Below are 3,047 nucleotides of genomic sequence, written 5' to 3'. Positions count from 1 at the left end.
TAAATCTCTGCATAGATAAATGGGAAGGTGGATAGAGTACACCTCTAAATGCATATACATACATAGATAGATATATTATTTGTTCAGTTCTCTGATGAACCACCACTAATATTTAAATTTAATGAAATATATTGCTCTTGATAAGTAGAAAGAAATAATAACTATTTATTAATTACTGTCTTTGAATAGATTTCATACAGAATGCCTATTTTCAAAAAAGATAGATGAAACATTCTTAGACTAAGTAAACATCTTATATATGAACCTACTTTGAGAAATATGCTTCAAAAATTGACCTTGACAATGAATTTCTTGCAGTGGAAGCTGGCTCCATCCATTAATCATAATGAAATGAGACTGTGGAATTTGATTGGCTTATATCACTGTCACTCTTAGGTATCATGTCTATGTTGACTAAAAAATGAGCAGCAGATCTCAGCTCCAACACGACTTTTATCCTCTCAATACCAATGTCAATGACCCATCCCCACAAATGCTACTTAGCCAAAAAACTATGCTCCTCAGCTGCATATGTTGCAAGGTTTATCTCTGCCATCTTGCTGATCATTTCTTCCTTCCTAAATATTTCTATGACATGATTCTCAGGAGTAAAACTCTGATTAAATCATATCCCTCTTGAAGGAGACTTAATGGGATATTGTCACTACTGTGTAATATATAGAGATGTAAAGATATGCATGTGTATATATTCATGTGAATTTAGTGTATATATGATATGAGTTCATCTAGTGTTCGATTGTCTTTATATGTTGCTTTACTTCATCTAGTATTTGCTTACTGTGACATTATTTGAAGTCCTTTTTAGAAAATTTAAAAGTTTGGTTTATAGCATAACGTTATTGGAAGATTCCAGAAAATTTAATGGTGGGAGTGAGTCTGAGGTTTTGTCACTAGGAACATGTCCTTGCCTGGAGGAGAACCCTGATCCTTTTCTCTTTCCTTTCTTAGTATTATGGACATGGGGTGAAAAGGTTTACTCCACAGTTAAGTTCTACCATAACGTGTGTTATTTAACATGAGCCTAAAATAATTGGGACACTCAATCATATATTAAAAACTACAAACTGTGAGCAGCCCCCTTTTCTCTTAATAACTTCATTGATTTCAGCCATTTGATACACAAATGGAAGGCTGACTGATCAACTTCCCCAAATGCCTCCATATTAATTTAATGCAGAAGTTTTATAATTTTTCAAGTTTTTAATAAAATGTGATCAGTTTTCATGTGGTATTTTAGGGTAATCTGAAAGATAATAATAAAGTCTAAAAGTTTGAGCATTATCCCAAGATCACATTTGGCCTTGTATAAACTTTTGTGGCCAATACATATTCATAATTCTGTAACTGAACTCTCAGTTTCATTTTCTGTGTGATCTATCAGTTGAACTGCTATAAGAAGTAGAATTTATCATACCCAAAACAATTTAATGACTTTTCATATTCCTACCCACATTAGAAATATTTCTTTTTGTACAAGCTTAAAACAGCTCCATCCCAAGTAAATGTGCTGAGTTTCCACACTGTCAATGAAGCATATTCAAGTCCATTTCCTAGGAATTACAGTGCATCATCAGCTAATGTATTTATGAAATTGCGATGAATAATGTACACTTATGTAAAATTTCATTTGATTGACATTGAACTTATTACACTACAGCATTTGTATCAAAATCCTTGAATGACTTAAAATCTATATGTAATCTATATGATTTTAAAGAGATTGGCACTTACTAAAATATTACATCATTGAAAATGCTAGGGCAAATACAGATGCAAAATATTTTAGAAAGAAAACCAAATATAGTCACATTTAGCCTGCATTATTTTATGATCTTTTAACAGAAAGATAAAGGACAATAATGTGAGAACTAAACATACTAAACATTTTGCTTTAAGAATTTTGCCAGTGAATTTTTGACTTGCTGATTTCTCAGACTGTAGATAATTGGGTTAAGCACAGGAATTATGACAGTGTAAAATAGGGAGTCCATCATATCTTGATCATCTACTTGTGGAGATGCAGGGCGCACATACATGAAGAGAAGAGGACCATAGTATAAAGACACAGACAAGAGATGGGCTCCACAGGTGGAGAAGGCTTTCCTTATGCCTTTGGCAGATTTCTTTTTTAAGACTGAAAAGAGAACAAGAGTGTAAGAGACAACAATAGTCAAAATAGTGAATACCTGAATTGAGCCAGAAAAAATAAAAACCATTAGAAAATTAAGAGAAGGGTTAGTACAGGAGATCTTAAACAAAGGAATAATGTCACAATAAAAGTGCTGTATTATGTTGGAATTACAGAAGGTTAATCTGAATAAAAAGCCTTCATGAATTAAAGCATGAATAAATCCACCTGCAAATGATGAGACCAGCAGTTGTACACAGAGTCTGTTTGTCATAACCATTGGGTAGAGTAAAGGATTGCATATGGCTGCAAAACGATCATAGGCCATTGCTGCCAAGAGAAAGCATTCTGTGGTTGCACTGATTCCAAATGAAAAGAACTGTAGCATGCACTCAGGCAGAGAGATCAGTTTGCACTTAGCAAAAAAGTTCACTAGCATCTTTGGTGTCACTGTGGATGACAACCAAGTATCCACAACAGCTAAAGTCCCAAGGAAGAAGTACATGGGGATGTGAAGGTGAGGGTCATACCAGATGAGAGTGATCAGACCAAGGTTGCCCACAATGGTGATCAGATAAATCACCAAGAACATCAGGAACAGAGGAATTTTCCACTGTGGTTGGTATGTGAGTCCTGTGAGAATAAACTCTGTCCATAGCGTTGCATTCTCCTTCCCCATGCCCTCACAAGCTGTCTCCTGAAATGAAAGACAGTGGATGTCAGACAGCAGTCACTAAGGGTTTGTAAAGTCCTGGAGTTGAAATGCTACTCTATACTTAACAGAATGACCGTTTCAGTTTTACCTATTGTAACTCTAATAGATGAAAAGCATCTTTGTGTTTGAAAAAAATTATTTCAGTTCATTTTTTTTTCCAATTTTAAAATGTGAATGTACTAA

The 3,047-nt window shown here is 34.3% G+C and overlaps 1 protein-coding gene across 1 annotated transcript; it reads right to left on the bottom strand.

Annotated features, from left to right (window-relative positions):
- Positions 1-1,898: 1,898 nt before the first annotated feature.
- On the bottom strand, positions 1,899-2,828 carry LOC103726008 (olfactory receptor 187-like). The gene has a single exon (XM_008823378.1). The coding sequence runs from the start codon at positions 2,826-2,828 to the stop codon at positions 1,899-1,901; it is 930 nt and encodes a 309-aa protein (XP_008821600.1).
- Positions 2,829-3,047: the final 219 nt, after the last annotated feature.

The sequence above is a fragment of the Nannospalax galili genome, unplaced genomic scaffold, assembly GCF_000622305.1.
Source record: "Nannospalax galili isolate Female #2095 unplaced genomic scaffold, S.galili_v1.0 scaffold929, whole genome shotgun sequence".
Taxonomy (NCBI): Eukaryota; Metazoa; Chordata; class Mammalia; order Rodentia; family Spalacidae; genus Nannospalax; species Nannospalax galili.
This window is presented reverse-complemented; position numbering and strand designations above follow the sequence as displayed.

Bases quoted from the DNA above. Each gene is read 5' to 3' on its own strand.
- LOC103726008 (XM_008823378.1), bottom strand. From the start codon at position 2,828: ATGGGGAAGGAGAATGCAACGCTATGGACAGAGTTTATTCTCACAGGA.